At 35.8% G+C, this 17,652-nt stretch overlaps 1 protein-coding gene across 1 annotated transcript in view; it reads right to left on the reverse strand.

Moving 5' to 3' along the window:
- LOC149961260 (uncharacterized) overlaps positions 1 to 16,711 on the reverse strand; it is a 46,889-nt gene extending 30,178 nt beyond the window's left edge. The window contains exons 1-2 of the mRNA XM_090159879.1: positions 16,593 to 16,711; positions 1,849 to 2,088 (exon numbers count right to left, since the gene is read on the reverse strand). Of these exons, the coding sequence (XP_090016005.1) occupies positions 1,849 to 2,044 (196 nt within the window). The 5' untranslated portion in view covers positions 2,045 to 2,088; positions 16,593 to 16,711. The remainder of the gene's footprint in view (positions 1 to 1,848; positions 2,089 to 16,592) is intronic.
- Positions 16,712 to 17,652: the final 941 nt, after the last annotated feature.

A 17,652-nucleotide genomic window follows, 5' to 3' on the forward strand; every position in this document is an offset into this window, starting at 1 on the left:
TAAAACTCGCTTACATATTAATTAAATACAAATAAAAAAGCATGATAATTACTTTATAACAACTATGCACTTATTTATTCAAAGTAGTGACGACACCGTAGCAGACGACTGTTTTAAAACAAAGGGCTAGAAATAAGGTTATTAAAGTAAAAATCAGCTTCCTATGAGTATGAAGGTTTCGTTATTTGGAATAGGTGTATTTTGCTGTGTCTCTTTTCGCTATTTTCATATGGAAAAAGCTCAACCTTTCAAAAGTGAGTGATTTCCAAAATAGTCCCCCCCCCCGAATAGAGAACCCTGGATGTACACGCGTACTCCTTTGTAATTTAATATTTTATCAGTTTCCTGTTACAGTTTCAAGGCTCAAATTTATGGAAAGGGTTTTAAAATATATACATTTCCATCTGATAAATATGAATATCAATTTGTGAAAATGAGAGGAAAATTGATGAAATGTAATAAAATATATTTGCCTTTTGGAAGTAATTGCAAAAAATATCTCTTAAAATCTAAAGCAATATCTGTACCTTTCTAGGTACCAACTCACCCCCCCCCCTCATAAATTACCTTTAAACTGCTTTGATAAAAGCATTTTTCATTAATATACAGTGTGTCCACTAAAAAACGTTCCAGAGCTAATTATCGAAAAGCTATTTTTCCTAGGAATTGGATATTTTCAGATCGCATAGCACGAGCAGGTGGTCATGAGATGATAGAATAGTCTCTCTTTGTTGAGACGCGATAGTTGAGCGCTTAAAAGGTATCGTAAGATGTCCCGTTTATGGAGTTAATAAGATTTTGTTTTTATAGGAGAAATTAGCGTGAGGACGTTTGGTTAATACATTGATGGATAATTATTTGTCGGTTGAATAGGCTTTAGGTTAATTAATTAACTTACTTTTTCAGAAGCTGAAATTACATATTTATGTCAAAATATGACATGATTTCTAATAAAAAAAAATTGAAATTTAATAACAAGGTTCTTCGCCGTTTAGATAAGCTCAATGTGTAGTATCTTTCGCATAAAAAATCAAATGTCTTCACTTGTAATTTGCCTAATAAGCTAGGAGCAACAAACACAACACCCCACACAAGAAGAACGCAACCCGTCAAAAGTCGTGCCTTTTCTTGTGTACAGTTTTCATTGGTTAGACGCTTTAGCACATGCTGCCGTCGGAAGGCGAAATATTCGAAAATTGTCTTCTCCCTTTCTATAAAACGTGCAGCGTAAAGGCTTGTGCAATGAAATTCGTACACAACACTGCGTAAGCGTGTTTAAAGGCTAGCTGCGTTAACCTTGTGTTTGTTACTAATAGCTAATAAGTGACCGGCCGTGTTTGGATCTTCGAACAACAGGGCCGGATTAAGACTTTATGGGGCCCTAGGCCCAAGTTAATTTTGGTGCCCCCTTTCAATTCCTCAATTTATAATTGAGAAATGGAAGGAAAATTCATTTTGCTGCCAGATTTAGTATGTCGTCAGGGGCTAGACGGCAGTCCGTCAGAGAATGTGACAATCAAACGTTTTTGGTTCATAGGGGTGGACGCATTTACTAAAATTACTCTGGAAAATATTTTGTGAAAAGCAAATGATTAAAGTTTTGTACTTTTTTTTTCGAACCCTCTGGTGCCCCTTGTAGGCTTGGTGCCCTAGGCCCAGGCCTATTCGGCCTATTGGTTAATCCGGCCCTGTCGAACAACCTTCAAATTTCATTGTATCTAGCTACGATCACACTTTTGCTTAAAATCAGTGTTCACGTGTGGTTTTTCTTTAAATTCATTGGTCAAAGCTGGCAATCCAACGCCTCAAACCCACTTAACCCGGAACTTTTGTTTTGTGATTTGTTACCTTGTTTAACGAAATAATAAGTGGCTTTGAAGCCCGATCCCTCCACGGAGCCGTCGGATTTGAACTTCAGAGAGAGGACGTTTCCGGTCGAAACGACCACCCACGGGATAGCGGTGCCCCTCAATGTGTACAGCAGTTTCCCAGTGTCCATTTGGCCATCTCTAATTTCCAAATTATCAAAGGAGCCGCTTTCCATGGAAAACTCGGAGAAATTGAGTACGATGTTAAAGCCCGGTTCGGCTAAAAATACAAATAAAACATCTAATTGGAATCACAGAACCGTCGGCAGTAATGGTCAAATCACCAAAGTATAAATATCCAAATTCTTGCAAAATTTTCTTTTAACTCTTTGTAGTTTCCTAATAGACCATTCTATAAAATACTACTTATGAGGATATTTATTTTTGTCCCGATTTTTCGTGAACCACGCTCCAAATAGGATTATCTGGAAAACCTGCAAACCTAGTTATCTGGATAAATATTGGAGTTTTGATCAAAATCCTACTCATTTAACGGTTGTAGTTTTATACAAACCAGTATAAATAGCTAATTAACTGTGTCTCATTGATTTTGTAAAAAGTTCAGTTATGGACTTACTATATTTTGAAATATACTACCTTCACGTAGGCTACCTTAGCTATATTTTGAAAATCGACTCTATGGGTGACGCTTCGGAAAATAACAATCAAATAGGAATGAGCGGAAGCAGAATTTTAAAAACCGAAGAATAAATAAATTTGCAAAGTCCTATAGAAGAAGCGCTAAGTTGCCTTCGTGCAAGTGTCTGGCTAGTTTAGATAGGAGTTTATAGAAATTTTAAATTAGTTTCCCAGATTAAAAGTTAATGAGACGGCAGTTTGGCATAAAAATTAAATTAACCAAATATAGAAAACCATAATTACACTAATAATAGAACGAAGCAAATCTTATTTTTTGCAATATTATGTGACTACCTGGTCCATCGTCTTTATTTAAAACTGTCAAGTTAGAATTGCGTTTTTTAATAATTTCTAATAATTCTGATAAATAATGATAACTTTTGTAAAAAATATTAATTGTTTCTCAATTTTGGTGGTGTCCTATTTCATTGCCCGTTCTGCAAGAGCTGACGTCAGAGCCTTCGAGTGGCGGACTGCTAGTTTAAGTTAGTTAATTCTGAATTTTAAGTTGCGTTTAGTTTGGCCAATGTAAATACTGTCACAGCTTCAAGCTATGTGGTGTATGCCATTATTTTCAGTTTTACAAATTTTCCCTTTAAGCCGTTGAAGGCTAGATAGTAATTTATTAATGAACTTATAAACGGGTTTGACGTTAAATGTTAATGTAGGATAAGACAACAGCCTCTTTCTTTTTGAAAACTTTCTCTAGTAGTGAGTGTTTGTCCACTAAGTGTCTATGAATAATACGGTCGATGCCTCTGTTAAGAATAGAACTGCAAAAGATCCTCAACTTCTGCCAGGACAATTAAATATTCTTGGTTATCCTAAAATCATCCAGTGGCGTCGCCAAGGGTTGAAGTTTGGGGGCGTTTAAGCCATAAACCGTGCAGGGACGTCAGTTCGGGGGGGGGGGGGAGGTATCACCCCTAAAGTTCAGTTTTCGACGAACCTTTCTTGGAACAGCTCTTTTCAAGAAAAATTCCAAGATTTGGCCAAAATGAAGATGGAGTTGGCGCAATCCTCGAACCCTCCCACAAAAGCGATCCTCGTCGGTACGCCCTGCTTTATGTGGTTCTTAATAATTACTTTCACCGGGTAAACTATAATTTTTCTGATATTTTAGTAGAAGCAATAGCTTCATTTTAGGAGGCGTTTATAAGAAATTTTAGGTGGCGCTTTTATGAAGTTTTGGGTGGCACTTTTAAGAAATTTTGGGTGGCGCTTTTTAGACATTTTAGGTGGCGCTTCTGAAATTCTAAAGGTGGCTCGAGCGCCGCGTAGCCTAGCGACGCCACTGAAATCATCCATAAATCAAGTCACGTGCTCACTAATGAACAAAAAGCAGTTTTAGAATTAGAACTTAATGTCGCAATCTCCCCAAAATGTTTGATCTCAGAAATTGAAATCGCACTCAAACGATAAAAATCACCTGAGAAATAACTGCATTAAAACGTTAGAAAAATATAATAGATCTAAATATAAAGAAATGCGAACACAAAGCGTTAACTGCCTGAGAGAAAATGAGCTTTACTAAACTAGAAGCACAATCCCAGCGTCCATCGGGGAAAATACTTTGAATTGGCATTAGTCTCGGATAAGTTGCGTATTTCCAAAATTTATGTCCATGTTGAACAATGTCGATTAAACTCGATTCTTTAAAATAATGGAACTTGCCTTTAACGAAACTATTGAACGGCCCCTAAGAGGTACACTTCATACATCTTCATCGAATCATCGTATTTTAACTAAACAAAATATTCAAAGTTTCCTTCCAATTTTTGAAAAAGTTTTATTGGTTTAAGCGATTACTAATAACAAGAAAAGAATTCTTTATACTGTCGGGAGAATTAAATGTTGATACGACGCGCGGACATCCAGATCTAGTTTTCATCCAGCAGTATAAATTGTATTTAATTAAACCTAATTTAAGAATTAAATCTTAATACGATTATAAAATATTATTTTTTAATTTTTTTTCCAAAAAGCCCAAAGGGTCAATCCATGTCAAATCACCCAAGGTCCCCACGCTACCCCCTCCGATTTTAGTGAAACTCTCAGCAAATGTAATTCCCGCCTGTTTAGTATGAAATCCAAAATTTCAGCTCTGTATTCAATATAGCTCTTGAGATACTGGTTTTGAAATTTACCCCTGGACGCGGTCGAAATTTCAAACCTTTCAAAAATCCCATTTTTAACGAATTATATTTCAGGAACGGCTTCGCTTTCCAGAATGATTTTTTTTATTTTGATAAAACAGTTGCCAGAGTCCACAAATAAGGTGTTATAATTGAAAATAAATGAGTAATTTATTTTATAAATATTTTCAAAGATGCTTGATAAATCACGGTTTTTGTTCGACAGATTTATTTAAACAATTTCCCAATTCCGAACAGTAGATATTATATTGTTAATTATGACTTTTTGTAGGTAAAAAAGGGTCGGGAAACACGAAAATAGAACTAAAATTAAAAAATGACGTCACGGTGTGAAGATACGAAACTTTAATTATTGGCTTTTTTTGAAAATTGCAAAATCGAAGCCGTCTTTGGTGGCGATTTCGGGTTGGTGAGAAACTAAAATTGCAAAAAACTGTAATACCACTGGAAAGATAAGGGTTTCATATAAAACATATCAAAAATTCATTTTGTGTTTACAACTCCTTGATACTTTAAATAACTTCTAAAATAGCGGTAAAAATCTCTATATTTATGTGATAAGTGTCAGCCCTAGAACCGCTTTGGAAACAAGCTACTCAATTCGCAACTAAAATCAGGCACCCTCGTTACTGATTTAATTTGGTTATTGTGGCGTTAACGTAAATTACAGTTACTTTTAATCAGTATGTTCATAAGTTACATAATAAGCATAAGTATGACACTGAATGATATCGGTTAATGACAGTCTCTCACAAAGTGGTTGCGTATATAAGCAGCGTAACCTGAGGACTTGTAAAACGAAATTCGACACTGCCTAATAAAAAATAATAATATCAGCTAGGCTAATACCCGAGGCACCACCTTAGGCCTAAGTCATCAAGCGACCTTTGAAGCCATTAATTCAGGTTACAATGCGTAGGAGGCTGGTGGCAAGCCCTGCAAGCCACGCGATCGAGTCAACAGCTCCCTACACTAACTATTACCTATCCTTGTGTGGCATTATATATCAGCCAAAAAATATTTAGATCTCAAATTCGAATATAAGTTCCGTCATAAACAAAATGAATGAATATAATGCTATTGAAAAGTTCAGTCCTTACCCTGTAATGATATATATGGTCATAGACAAATCAGATTTATCAATAAATAATTAATAGTTAGGAGAACAGGTTGTTTCGTACTTGTGTATATGATGTTACTTATGTTATTTTTATATATTAAGTATAATTTAGGTACACATTGCCAGCAGTAGATGGTTGTTAATTCGCCTTTCGTTTCAAGTCGCTGGAAGGTGTTTCCACCCAAAAGAGCCTTCTGGTAGTTTTTTTTTAATTTGATAGAGCCGGTACTCGCTTTAACATTGCTAAAGCACTCTTATTCAATCTGAACTATCCTACTAGCACCCGCTAACGGTTCTGCGATTAGCAGCAGTAGAATCTGATTAAATTTCAACTATAGCGCGTAGCCCATTTTTATTTTGTGTATTCTGTTCCTTTAATTTAATTTCTTGTACATTTTGGTCATTTATTTATACCCTTGAAAGTAATATTATTTTGTCATCTTCTGTCAATGAATAATAATATTGAATAAATCTTGTCGTTTTACTTAGTAGTATCAGATGGCAGTCTTCTTCTGAAAAGGCCCCTGTTATTAGAGATGGCCAGGAATCTTAGCCAATTCTTTGAAAAATGTGACTTTACTGGAGAGCGTGGTGCCATCTATTTATGGCAAAGGAAGCTCAAATTCGAAATAGCCAAAAGATACCGTCGTCAGAAAGTCATTGTAGAGTATTATAGTTATACAACTTATTTCTATTTTGGGAACTTTAATCTAAATTATATATCCTATCTAACAATTTTGTTTATAATTGCTATAATTTATGTTATTGACCAATTTACAAGCAATCCAATCATCGAGAGGGGTACTTATCAGTACCGCCTTTTTAATTTCGACGCTAGCGACATCTATTGAGAAAAGAGCTACTTCACGTCAAGCCGCCACTTGCTTTAAATATAATCTACTTGTGCTAATCGCAGAACCGTTTGCATATGCTAGTAGGGTAGTTCAGATTGAATAAGAGTGCATAACATAAACTTAAGCCATGTTAGTAGGATAGTTAAGATTGAATAAGAGTGCGTAACATAAACGTAAGCCATGCTAATTAAGCGAGTTTGGACTCTATCTAATTAAAAAAAATAGAAAGTACTTCTAGATGGCAGCACCTTCCAGCGACCTGAAACGAAAAGCGAATTAACAGCCATCAATTGCTGGCAATGTGTACTAAAGGAACGGAATACACAAATTTAAAAATGGGCCAGAAATGTGTTGTAGAATAGAAGGGCACTATTCTAAATCAACTTATTATATAAAAATACCATAAGTAACATCATATACACAAGTACGAAACCACCTGTTCTCCTAACTCCTAATTATTTAAGGATAAATCTGATTTTTCTATGACCATATACATCATTACCGGGTAAGGACTGAATTTTTCAATAGCATTATATGCATTCATTTTGTTTATGACGGAACTTACATTCGAATTTGAGATCTTAATATGTTTTGGCTGATATATAATGCCACAAAAGGATAGGCAGTGTCGAATTTCGTTTTACAAATCCTCAGGTTACGCTGATTATATACGCAACCACTTTGTGAGAGACTGTCATTAACCGATATCATTCTATGTCATACTTATGCTTATTATGTAACTTATGAACATACTGATTAAAAGTAACTGTAATTTACGTTAACGCCACAATAACCAAAAGCAAATCAGTAACGAGGGTGCCTGATTTTAGTTGCGAATTGAGTAGCTTGTTTCCAAAGCGGTTCTAGGGCTGACACTTATCACATAAATATAGAGATTTTTACCGCTATTTTAGAAGTTATTTAAAGTATCAAGGAGTTGTAAACACAAAATGAATTTTTGATATGTTTTATATGAAACCCTTATCTTTCCAGTGGTATTACAGTGTTTTGCAATTTTAGTTTCTCACCAACCCGAAATCGCCACCAAAGACGGCTTCGATTTTGCAATTTTCATAAAAAGCCAATAATTAAAGTTTCGTATCTTCACACCGTGACGTCATTTTTTAATTTTAGTTCTATTTTCGTGTTTCCCGACCCTTTTTTACCTACAACATGTCATAATTAACAATATAATATCTACTGTTCGGAATTGGGAAATTGTTTAAATAAATCTGTCGAACAAAAACCGTGATTTATCAAGCATCTTTGAAAATTTTTATAAAATAAATTACTCATTTATTTTCAATTATGACACCTTATTTGTGGACTCTGGCAACTGTTTTATCAAAATAAAAAAAATCATTCTGGAAAGCGAAGCCGTTCCTGAAATATAATTCGTTAGGTTTGAAATTTCGACCGCGTCCAGGGGTAAATTTCAGAGCTATATTGAATACAGAGCTGAAATTTTGGATTTCGTACTAAACAGGCGGGAATTAAATTTGGTGAGAGTTTCACTAAAATCGGAGGGGGTAGCGTGAGGACCTTGGGTGATTTGACATGGATTGACCCCAAAGTGATTATAAAAATGTATATCTTTCGTTCTAAGCCATTTCTACTTTATATCTGTTTTTATTTCTGAGATTCCGATCCCTTAATGCCATACCCTTCAAACTATATTTGCCAACACTTTCAGCAGTAAGAAGTTACAGAATAGTCAACTTCCTAATCAAACTGCTCGATCTAAAAATGGCAAGTACTCGAGAGTTTTCACGCAGCCCTCATTAAGTCCAATTACTCGATGATGATCGGGTACACACAGAGCCCTAGAACTCAATCTCAATTAAAGGTCAAGTACTTGATAAAGACCGATACATTATAAAATTAGACATTTTTGAAATCTAAAATTATTTTTATACGCCACCTAGCGGACAAGTTAGCCTTGTGATACTTTTTTGAGCAAATCAAGCATCGAAATCAGTTATGAATTAGTTCCATATCTTATATAAAAAATTTCATTGCATTTTGTCCTTTACTTTTGAAGTTATCGAACAAAAACCACTGAAAAATGCACCAAATCCGCCATTTTCGTTTGGGTTTAACTATAGAACCCCCAGGCTAATTTCGATTTCGTTTTTTGAAATTGATAGAAAACAAGGGATATTACTATAATATTTTGAAAAACTTTGCGATCTCTGACGCAGTAGCGACAATTGCTATTAATTTTCAGTAAAACAATTTCTGGTAAATAGCACAAATATAGCCAGAAATTGGGCTATTTATGGGCTAGAAACTAAAATAGTTGGCGAAAAGTTGAAGCATAAAAATTAAGAACCGTATTGTCCTAAATACGGATAAATGACCAACAGTTTTCACTTACATCATTGTTAAAGAGATATATGTGAACTCGCGACGATACCACTAAGATGTTAAACTGAAATCGAAAGTACGTTCCCGTCGGAATGTTTATATCATTTTGATTCATTTATATTATAACCATTTAAACTTACAAAATTAAAATTTGCAATATAATAACGCATTATAACCCGGCCACCTGAATAAATGGCTTCAAAAGTCGCTTGATGACTTAGGCCTAAGGTGGTGCCTTGGGTATTAGCCTAGCTGATTATTATTATTATTATTATTATTAATGAATGATAAATGACGCCGTCCAGTTGATGTATACAAATAGTTAAAAATCTAACTCATATATAATACAGTTGATATGATGAAGTAGAACATGTTAAAAATTCAAAAAGTTAAATTTTCCTAAGTTTTTAATAATAATAATAATAATCAGCTAGGCTAATACCCAAGGCACCACCTTAGGCCCAAGTCATCTAGCGACTTATAATGCCTTTAAACAGGTGGCCGGGTTACAATGCGTAGGAGGGTGGTGGCAAGCCCTTCACGCCACGCGAGCCAACAGCTCCCTACACTAACTATTACCGTTAAAAATGTATTAAAATCAAATTTTTATTAATTTGTGTGATTCATTATTATATTGCAAATTTTAATTTTGTAAATGTTTTATGGTTATAAGATAATTGATATGAACATACCAACGGGAACTTACTTTTGATTTTAGTCTAACATCTTAGTAGTTTCGTCGCGAGTTCACATATGTCTCTTTAACAATGATATAAGTGAAAACTGTTGGTAATTTATCCGTATTTAGGACAATACGGTTATTAATTTTTATGAATCAACTTTTCGCCAACTATTTTAGTTTCTAGCCCATAATAGCCCAATTTCTGGCTATATTTGTGCTATTTACCAGAAATTGTTTTACTGAAAATTAAAAGCAATTGCCGCTACTGCGTCAGAGATCGCAAAGTTTTTTTTAAAATATTATAGTAATATCCAGGGCCGTGCTTAGGGGGAGGCGAGCAGGGCGGTCGCCCAGGGCCGCTAAAATTTTACCATAGGGATGCATATACCGGAGGGCCGCTACACTCAGTTTCGCCAATGCATTTCGCCCGGGGCCGCGAGACCTCTAAGCACGGCCCTGGTAATATCCCTTGTTTTCTATCAATTTCAAAAAACGAAATCGAAATTAGCCTGCGGGTTCTCAAGTTAAAGGTTTTAAGGTTTTATTGTTGCCGTCTTCGACACCCTTTTGTAACAGGGCGGCTCACAAAGAGCACAGCAAAACAAATTTAAAAATACATGGAAGAGTATCATTTAAAACAAATTTGGTAAAAAATACAAAGGTAAACTAGGTTAAATGCAAAGGATGTAAAAACAGACAGACCTTATATTAGCCAAGTTATATAGTAGTTAAATATAATGCAAATAATAATCAAGTATAAGAATGAAGTATAATAATGAAATATAATAATGGAATACAATAGTAATGAAGTGAAATACAATGTAATAGTTATAGTTATAGGCAGGGGGATATCGAGTACAAAAACTAGTGAAATACTGAAGTGCATCCGAATTAAACGCTATATCACATGATTAAACGCAATATTACAGATACCTGCCATATTACAAAGCAAATCGTAATATCACAGGGTTAAATGCAGTATTACATATATATATTATATCACAGAGATAATCTTAATATCCCAGAGTAGCCCGCAGTATCACATAAATTAGTATCACTGAATCATTCGCAGTATCATAGAAACAATCGCAGAGTCACAGATATTCTTTATAACGAGTTCGTATATCCCCTTATGACAAGGTCATTTACAATTTTAGGGGTTACTTTTGTAGTCTAAACTCCTTCTTTTTTAATTGCCAGAAGGTGAGAATGTCTGTTATCAGTCCAGGTTCCCAACCGAGCATTGGATTTAGCCCTAATAGGTCCTGCAATGGCGTAGAAATGTTCTTTACTCTCCATTCTCTGAAGTCGTCTTTATATGTTCCCGGACATTCTAGTAGTATATGTCGTGTATCTTCCACATTAGTTACACACAAGCGACACTGAGGGGAGAGACCCACTAATTCAGCCTGTCTAGCACTGGTCAAGAGAGAGCCTGTCCTTGCTTGAAAGAGAAGACCACCGTTCCATGTCCCTCTGTAACAGTCTTCATACTTTGGCTTAGTTTTGTTTCTATAAAAACAGAGACTCTTTTTCTTTTTGACTTCAGCTATCCATTTGGCCTCAGCGTGGGTATTTGCCTCACTGGTAACCATTTTTGCCCATTCTTTATAAGTAGTGCTTTTAGCTCTCTCCGTCCTAACGCCATACTCTCTATCCAATTGGGAAATTCTCTTGGTCCAAGCTATATTATAACCATTCATCCGGATATATTCAAAGATCTTTCTGGGTAGGCTTGTAGCAGGTAGAAATTTCAGCCGTCTCAGATAACATAACTTGCTACGTGCTTCTCTCTGGACCATTAGAGACCATCCCAACTCCCCCTGGACGGCCACCTTTGCTGCGAAGGGACCTGCATTTATGGCACTTTTGCCCACTTCGTATTGCGTCCTTTCCAATACCTCAAGGGTACGTGAGGAGAAGCCTAAAACCTCATTTCCATAGGTTAATGCTGGGATAGCTATAGATTTCCACAACAAGCGTCCAACTGAATATGAATTATATGACCGGTTAGCAAGGTTTCTTACTGCCCACCGTAGCTTATTGCACCGTTTGAGTACTAATGATTCCATGTCCAACAGATAATGCCTGGAAGACATAAATGTAACACCTAAATATTTGAAACTTGTGACTAATGCCATGGGAGCTTGTTGGAGAGTCAGTGTAGTAGATGTTTCTCCGCCATTCAGTGTCAGACGAACCGATTTTTCAGCACTAAATGATAGGCCAGATTTTTTTGATATGCTGTACATACATCTAACATCTTTTGCATATTGTGTTCGGTATTTGCAAACAGCGCGATATCATCCGCATAGAATAAACATGAGACAGAGATAGGTACTCCATGCCCATAGATTTTTGAGTCCAAATTCGCCCCAACTCCTTGTTCAGTGAGGTCTCTTGCTAGATCGTCGAGAAATATTATAAAAAGAACTGGAGATAAGGGGCATCCTTGCCTTAGTCCCACTCGACTCTCCACTAACGGCGTAATTATTGAGTAAATTTTATAGGTGTAGAGGCAGGATTCATATAGTGCCGAAATATATTTTACCAAGGGTTCTGGAATGTTCCTCCGTCTCATGCATTCCCATAATTTAGTTCTATCTACACTGTCATACGCTTTGTTTATATCTAGAAAAGCCATATCCAGCCTCTTGTTCATAGTGGCAGAAATCTTTATCAATTGCGTTATTATGAACAAATGATCGCCTATGCGTCTATTAGGACGAAACCCACTCTGAACCTCATTGAGAATTTTATTTTCTTCCAAAAAATTAGACAGTTTTGATTTCAATAGCATAGTATATAGCTTATAAACCATAGAGGTAACTGCTATGGGTCTATATGCTGACATGTCCCTCTCGTCTTTTCCTTTTCCTTTAAATAACAAGGTTACCCGGGCTTCTTTCCAAGAGTCAGGGATATTACCTGATACTCTAATTTCGTTCAATGTATTACACAGCTTAAACCTAGCCTTTGGACCCAAAGCCTTCAGACACTCGGCATGTAATCCGTCACTTCCAGCTGCTTTACCTCTCTTTAGTTTGTCAATACTGGCAATTACATCTTTGTATTCAAAGGCATCCATTAAGTTTCCTACTACAGCAATGCTCGGCGAGTGTCTAGTATTATTATTAACTGTTTTATTTTCCAAATCGTCTTGGGACATTAGCATATTTTCAGTTGGCCCCATGGTATGATCTATGTTATGATCTAGCGACTGCGGGCCCTCTACAGTGCCAGTAGCTTCTGCGGTATGACATAGGAGGTTATCTTCCAATTCCTTAATGTATTCCGTTATTCTATCGGAAACTTCTTGTCGTCTATACAGAATGGAGCCTTCTCGGGACTTAATACCACCGAACCGACTTTTCATTTGCTCGTTTGATTTCCTCAGTTTTTTCAGGAACTTCCAGAATTTTTTACCCTTCTCTTTGCCGGATTTTTCAATTGCCCGTTCGATCTTTCTATTGTATCCTGCGATGTTTCTCGAAATGATTGATTTAGCCTCTGATCTCACGTTCTGGTATACTTTCCACTTTTCTCGGATTAATTCTACCGGCAGCCCCTGAGCTAAAGCATTTCTGTGGTCTTTGTTGGCAAGCTTACGTTTCTTAATGCAAGCATCTACCTCACAGTCCCACCAGGGTTTAGGGGTGATTCCTCCCTTTAGTACGCCTCCTACCCTCTTTTTCTTTAACGTCTGATTCATAGCATGTTTTATAGCGTCTACAAAGCTTTCATATGCATCAATTTCATTTTCTACTTCAGTTTAAATGTGTGAGGTAAAGTCTTTCATTGCCTGTTCATCTTCAAAGTTCCATAATACTGTACGGGTCAGCGAGCTGTTGCCCTTTTCTTCCTCCTGTTGTAGTTTTAGTACTGCTGTTTTGTTAACCGTAGTGAAAATACTATGATGGTCGCTCGCCACACTATTCAGACCTAATTCATCAATTTCTATCTTCGTGATACAGTCAATAAAGCCACTGTCATTGAATTCCAACCCGTCCGTGTAAATTTTCCCTCACACACTGGAGTGGTATTGCCAATTATAAGCCCAGTAGTTTCAGCAAATTGCTTGAAACGTTTTCCACTTGTATTTTCCTCTCCTAGTTCTGCAATATGCCCATTAAAGTCTCCCATAATGCAGATATGTTTTCCATCTTCGACAAAACCAATAATGTCTCTTTCAAGGCAGGTGTAGATTTTTTCATTCCACAGGCGTCCGGCAGTAGTGTCTCCACTAGCACAGTATATCAGACCAAAGATTAAGTCAGGTGTCTCTTCGATGGAAAACCACATATGCTCTTTACATTCTGTAATAACGGTTATAGGTTTCTTCTTAGCAATTAAAATTCCCAGGCCACCACCTTTTTTTTCCTTTCCTACTCGATTCACTCCACACCAGCCGCAACCATCAGGTATGTCTGGAACTTCTCCTCCACGAAGATGGGTTTCTGTCATACCATAAAATGAGAGTCCCTTTTTATTCATTAGTTCACCCACTTCTACATATTTAATTTGTGAGCGAGCACCTTGAACATTCCCATAACCAAAAACCAAGGGTTTTTCTTGTCTCTTTTAGCTTCGACGTTTTCGCCGTTTTTGCCGTGGCCGCTCTAAGTGAGGAAGGAGACCACTACCGGTCTGAGGAGACGGTTGATGGATTGTGGGTGTCAACGGATGGGATTCACTTTTGTCCTCGTTGGCATATACTACAACATTATCGTTATTATTTACATTATATACAACATGCTCCTGGTTAAAACCAATAGATAAAAAATCACTAGATAAAAAATCACTATGGGTATCATGTCCTATGCGGCCTGATTCCCGGGGTGCAGGCCAGGATTCTAGTTTTTTTGTGTTTTTGCACTAGTATTACCGTTCTTATCATTTGCACAAATTGGTTTTTGTTTCTGCCTTCTATGCTGCCGAAAGGAGCGGAACCTCGCCATCATACGCTCTTCCACTGAACGGTCTGGGTGACTTTACGGAATTCGGGTACTTGATTCTTTCTCAGAGTTAGCGCCTCTTTAAGTATAACTTGACGGCTTTCAGCGCTGTCTAAACAGATAAGAATTGGTTGATCTATCTTCTCCGTTCCTCTCCCAAACCGAGTGCAAGTCTTCACAGACCAGGAAAAATTCTCATCTAATTCGAGATTTTTACGTAACCACTTTTCGGCTCCATCAGGCGTGTCTAAATCATCAAATATTGCACCAAAGGCCATTAAATTCTCGGCTGGGGCCTTTTCTATCATCTGGAGATTCAAAGAGTGATCTAACCCTTCTTCAGACTCGCCTGTCTTTGACTTAAGCATTTCGATTAGACCAGATAGATCCTTGACTGTTTTCCATACTTTTTCGGTCTCCGCCTCTTGCAGTATTTGGCGTTCTGAATTGAGTTTTGAATTAAGTTGTAATATTGCATTTTGTACTTCTTCAACCTGTGTCTTAAGCTCGGTATTGTTTTTCTCTTGGGTCAATTGCCTCTGCTCAATTTCTTCCCAACGCTTTCTGATTGCATGGTCTCTGTGATCTAACTCTGTCAGGAATGCTCTTTGCATCAACGCCAAACTTTGTTCAAAGGTGTTAAATCTGCTGCCAATAAGCTTATCTATATTTCCTAGAAAACTTTCCAAACCATTCGTTCCTAGGTTGGTATTCTGTCTAGTTATTTGATTATCAGTAAGCGTGGCCGGATGAGTGGTGTTCTCTGAACTATTACTAGTGATTGCTTCATCATTGGGTTGACTAGAGGCAAAGTCTTTAGCGTTCAGTTGGCTGCGAAACCTTGTCTGGTAGTGTTGACTTGCAGTGGCGACTTTGCAGCAGCCACCTACCCATGTCTCCTGAATCTTGCTCACTTCTCCTGGAGGTACATCTACACATTCAGCATGATACCATTGTCGACATGTTACACATTTTATCCAAGTATTGTTTTTGCCCGAACCCCTATTAATTGGGGTATCCTCCGCTTGGAATTCCTCACAAACGGTTTTCGGCATATTAACGCAGTCTCCAGCGAAAAGAAACCTTACCCTAGCCGCTATAAGATGGCGCCTCTTAACCCGTGCTATGCACAGGCCGCGTGCTCGTTATAACGGCGACTCCGCTAAGCCTAACACCTAAGTTTACAAAATATAAAACAGACTACTCACTAAAATCTAAAATACTTAGGGGAATAGATAACTACAACGTTTAAATAAACAATTCCGTACTAATAAGCCCAGATAATACTGACTAGACATTCAAAAGCATTCTCCTCCCGCTACAGCTTTTTTTGTTTTTAAACCCAAACGAAAATGGCGGATTTGGTGCATTTTTCAGTGGTTTTTGTTCGATAACTTCAAAAGTAAAGGACAAAATGCAATAAAATTTTTTATATAAAATATGGAACTAATTCATAACTGATTTCGATGCTTGATTTACTCAAAAAAGTATCACAAAGCTAACTTGTCCGCTAGGTGGCGTATAAAAATAATTTTAGATTTCAAAAATGTCTAATTTTATAATGAAACTAATTTAATAAAAATAATTTTTCAATGTACCATCCAGAGTTTTGGCCGCAAAAACGGGTTTATAAAACATAGTGCGAGAGGTCTATAACTCTTACCGCTTTAGTACTCATTCAAAATAATAAATAAAAACACGAAGAACATGCGTAAGTAAAAGCTGGTGAAAATGGTTTTATTGTTTTAATTTATTATTTTGAATTATAATTAGCGTAAGGAGTTTCAAATAGTTTTTACTTCGAATTTAGTACTCATATGATAATGTACTCGCGGACACTAGTAATCGATAACGATGGTTTCTTCCTCCGCTCTAATACTCGATCTCAAAACAGACCGAGTACTCGATGATGATCGCTTACCAACACCGCCCTAATTTCAATAGAACTTACCAGATATTGTGAAGTTGCATTCCAGATCACTCGGGTAAAAATCCGGATAGTTCGGAGAGGAAATCTCCTGAGAAGTGTGGTTCGCGCTGAAATTGTCACAGGGGTCACGCGATGTCGGTACCAAATCTAAAGGAAAATTAAATTCAATGTAAAATAAACGTATTGTATTTTTGGGGAATGGTAGATTATTCCACTGCTTATTAGACGGCAGCAGTAAGCCGGTAATCTCTTTTTGAGTAGGACCCCCACACAAATGCAACGATCATCTCACTTACGGACTTTGCACTCTCACTTACAAAGAAAAATCACCTTTTTAATTAATATAGAAAAATCGAGTTTCTATTCCAAAATCCATAGTTTTTGGTTAATTATTTTTTAGAATTTGGAGTATTCTCTTAGTGGAACTGAAGGTTAACTTTAAACCCTTCTTTTTAAAGGAAATTAAGAATTATATTTAAACGAAAATAAAAATTAATTTAATATTAAATTTTAATTAAGAAGTAAGTTAACATTAAATTTTAATTAAGAAGTAAGTTAACATTAAATTTTAATTAAGAATCAAGCTCATACTAAATTTAAATGAAGAATTAAGTTCATATTAAATTTAAATTAAGAATTAAGTTCATATTAAATTAAAATAAATAATTAAGTTCATATTAAATTAAAATTAAGAATTGAGTTCATATTAAATTAAAATTAAGAATTAAGTTCATATTAAATTAAATAAATAAATGAATATTAACTTTAAATTAAGAAATGAATGCATATTTAATTTAAATCAAGAAATGAATGCATATTTAATTTAAATCAAACTAAGAAATGAATGAATATTTAATTTGAATCAATTTAAGAAATAAACGATTTTTTAATTTAAATCAAACTAAGAAATGAATGAATATTTAATTTGAATCAATTTAAGAAATAAAGATTTTTTAATTTAAATTTAATTAAGAAATAAATGAATATTAATTTAAATTAAATTAAGAAATAAATGAATATTAATTTAAATTAAATTAAGAAATAAATTAATATTAAATTTAAATTAAATTAAGAAATAAAT

The sequence above is a fragment of the Leiobunum rupestre genome, chromosome 1, assembly GCF_980474605.1.
Source record: "Leiobunum rupestre chromosome 1, qqLeiRupe1.1.hap1, whole genome shotgun sequence".
Classification (NCBI taxonomy): domain Eukaryota; kingdom Metazoa; phylum Arthropoda; class Arachnida; order Opiliones; family Sclerosomatidae; genus Leiobunum; species Leiobunum rupestre.